At 30.2% G+C, this 2582-nt stretch overlaps 1 protein-coding gene across 2 annotated transcripts in view; it reads right to left on the bottom strand.

Annotated features, from left to right (window-relative positions):
• Positions 1–1550, bottom strand: part of LOC107861863 (coatomer subunit beta'-2) — a 13657-nt gene extending 12107 nt beyond the window's left edge. The window contains exons 1-4 of one of the 2 annotated variants that reach the window (XM_016707239.2): positions 1348–1550; positions 1105–1125; positions 963–1024; positions 672–726 (exon numbers count right to left, since the gene is read on the bottom strand). In XM_016707239.2, coding sequence (XP_016562725.1) covers positions 672–726; positions 963–1024; positions 1105–1125; positions 1348–1350 — 141 coding nt within the window. In that variant the 5' untranslated portion in view covers positions 1351–1550. The remainder of the gene's footprint in view (positions 1–671; positions 727–962; positions 1025–1104; positions 1126–1347) is intronic. The other variant, XM_047410110.1, reaches the window with a different exon arrangement.
• Positions 1551–2582: the final 1032 nt, after the last annotated feature.

Genomic DNA, 2582 nt, shown 5'->3' with positions numbered 1-2582 from the left:
CAAAGCTTGTTCCTTGGTTAGGCAGCCCCACAAGCTCGGGTCTTTCCTCACGTCTTCATATCCTCGAGTGCTAAGATGCCTCTTTGACCCGTATCATTATCTTGGCTGAAAGTTCTAGTACTTATTAGGACTAAGATAAGCTTAAACTGTGCGACCTGGTCCATAAGGACTCATATAGCCAACCAACTTGCTTGGGATTGAGGCTCTCTTATTGTTGTATATTGAAATTTCAAAAACAACAAATCTCGGCTCTGTATTGCTTGGGACTGGTAGTAGATTGTAGAAAGAATGAATGTGTTCTTCCAGTTGATTTCACTGATAGTAAATCTAATCCACACCAACTAAGTATGTTTGGAAACAATTTTGAGCATTCATTGACGATGCAGAATAATCAAACATTAACTCAATCCTATATATCCAAGTATGATAGGAATGAGCTACCCCCCAAACCAGATCTCTACTAGTTCTCGTTTTTTAACAGAATGGTTTATGAAAATTGGCTCAGGATCATAAAAGGCAATCACCATCATCCATTTCACATATGCACTCTACTAGCTCATGAAGTCTCCATTTAGGACACACTTTTACAAATGAGAATACCGTACACATCTCTCAAGATTTGAGAAATCAAATATTCCAGAAGATACAAGTGCAGATGTAACTTCCCATACCTGGGTCTGGTAATTCCAAATGCAAACAGTCCCCGAATACAAACTTGCCAATATCCTGCGAGAAGTAAGAGCAGGAATTAGCAGCAAATAACTAGAATTATAATGAAAAGATAACTAAAAGATACTGAAGTAAACTGAAGCAACTATAAACCCCAAACCATCCCCTAGAGAAATTAATTAGTAAATAAAACTTGCATACAGGTGGACTGATACTAGCACTATGTCCCTCCCACATAAAACAGTTTCAAACAGAAAACGAACATATCAAATTAAAACTGAAAGTCCAATTACCATGGCTCGGTAGGATGTAGATCCACACACTTTACCCTTTCTGATCTTTGAGCAAGTTTCCTCTGAATCAAACAATTACAGTCAGCACAAAATGCATTGATATCCAGTAAAAAAAATTTCAAGTAGGCCAAAAGTATCGTACCTTAATCTCCAACCTCAGAGGCTGAAATGATTCATTTCCAATTCGAAATTAAACAAACAAAAAAAAAAAAAACACAAACAGGAAACGAAATTAAGTTAGTAAAAAACAAAGTAACAGATCTCAATTACACAAATAATCATAAACCTAACACTAAAAATCATCATAAATACGAGACACAAATTGTGATCGGTTACCGCAACCATACCGAATCAGATCTAAAATGTATGGGATAAATTGACTCACCATTTTCCGGTGACGAATATGAGAACTCTCCGAATCAGTGATAGAAGTTACCCTACCAGATTCGAGCGAGAAATTGACGAGAATCAGTACAGCAGAAGAATTGAGATCAAGAGAGAGAAAAATAGTAGTGGTAGAGGTTTTGCTGGGGTAACAGTGCAACCTCTGAAGGGAATGCAAAAGAGGGGAATTTTATTATGATGAGGATGATTCCTTTGTAGTTGAGTTATAATTACCAAAACTTTGTTTCCTCCGACTTTTTTTGTTTTTTTTCACTAATCAGCTACTTACTTATTACCCATTTTACCTTTGGTCATTCCAATGTGCCGGATATTATATTTTTTTCTCTAATTTTAATTTTAACGGAAAAGATTCAAAAATATTCTGAAATAACTTTAAAATACCTTAGATTTTTTGGCTCAAAAATATCTCTTCCTATAACAAAATTCAGAAAAGAATCAAAAATATCCCTAAACTATCTGAAATTGGTCAAAAATATTCCTCTATTAAATATTTGGCTCAAAAATACCCCTCTCCTTAATAAAATTAAATTATTTCGATTGAATTAAATCCTAACTTTAGCTTTTTAACCCTAATACTTTAATTTTTTTACATAAAAGTATTTTTTTAATTTTAAAAATAAGATAATGAAAAAAAGTATTTAAATTATAATATAAATTGGTTGAATTTGATTTGAAAAATAAACATACATTTATTCTAAAAAGGTATTTTCAATTTACATCTTTTTAATCTTTAAATAAATTAACTAAATATAAATTAACAAAATTAATGATATATAACTTTTCACTTAAAAAAATTAACGAAATAAAAATTAAATGATGAACTTTATATAAATTAACAAAATAATCGAAATAATTTAATTTCGTTAAATACCCCTCTGTTAAATATTTGGCTCAAAAATATATCTCCCCTTAACGAAATTAAATTATTTCGATTGAATTAAACCCTAACGTTAACTTTTTAATCCTAATACTTTAATTTTTTACATAAAAGTAATTTTTAAATTTTAAAATAAGATAATGAAAAAAAGTATTTGAATTATAATATAAATTGGTTGAATTTGATTTGGAAAATAAACATACATTTATTCTAAAAAGGTATTTTCACTTTACATCTTTTTAATCTTTAAAGAAATTAACGAAATTAACGAAATATAAATTTTCACTTAAAGAAATTACCGAAATATAAATTAAGTGATGACCTTTATATAAATTAAC

Source organism: Capsicum annuum, chromosome 3, assembly GCF_002878395.1.
Source record: "Capsicum annuum cultivar UCD-10X-F1 chromosome 3, UCD10Xv1.1, whole genome shotgun sequence".
In the NCBI taxonomy this organism is placed as follows: domain Eukaryota; kingdom Viridiplantae; phylum Streptophyta; class Magnoliopsida; order Solanales; family Solanaceae; genus Capsicum; species Capsicum annuum.
This window is presented reverse-complemented; position numbering and strand designations above follow the sequence as displayed.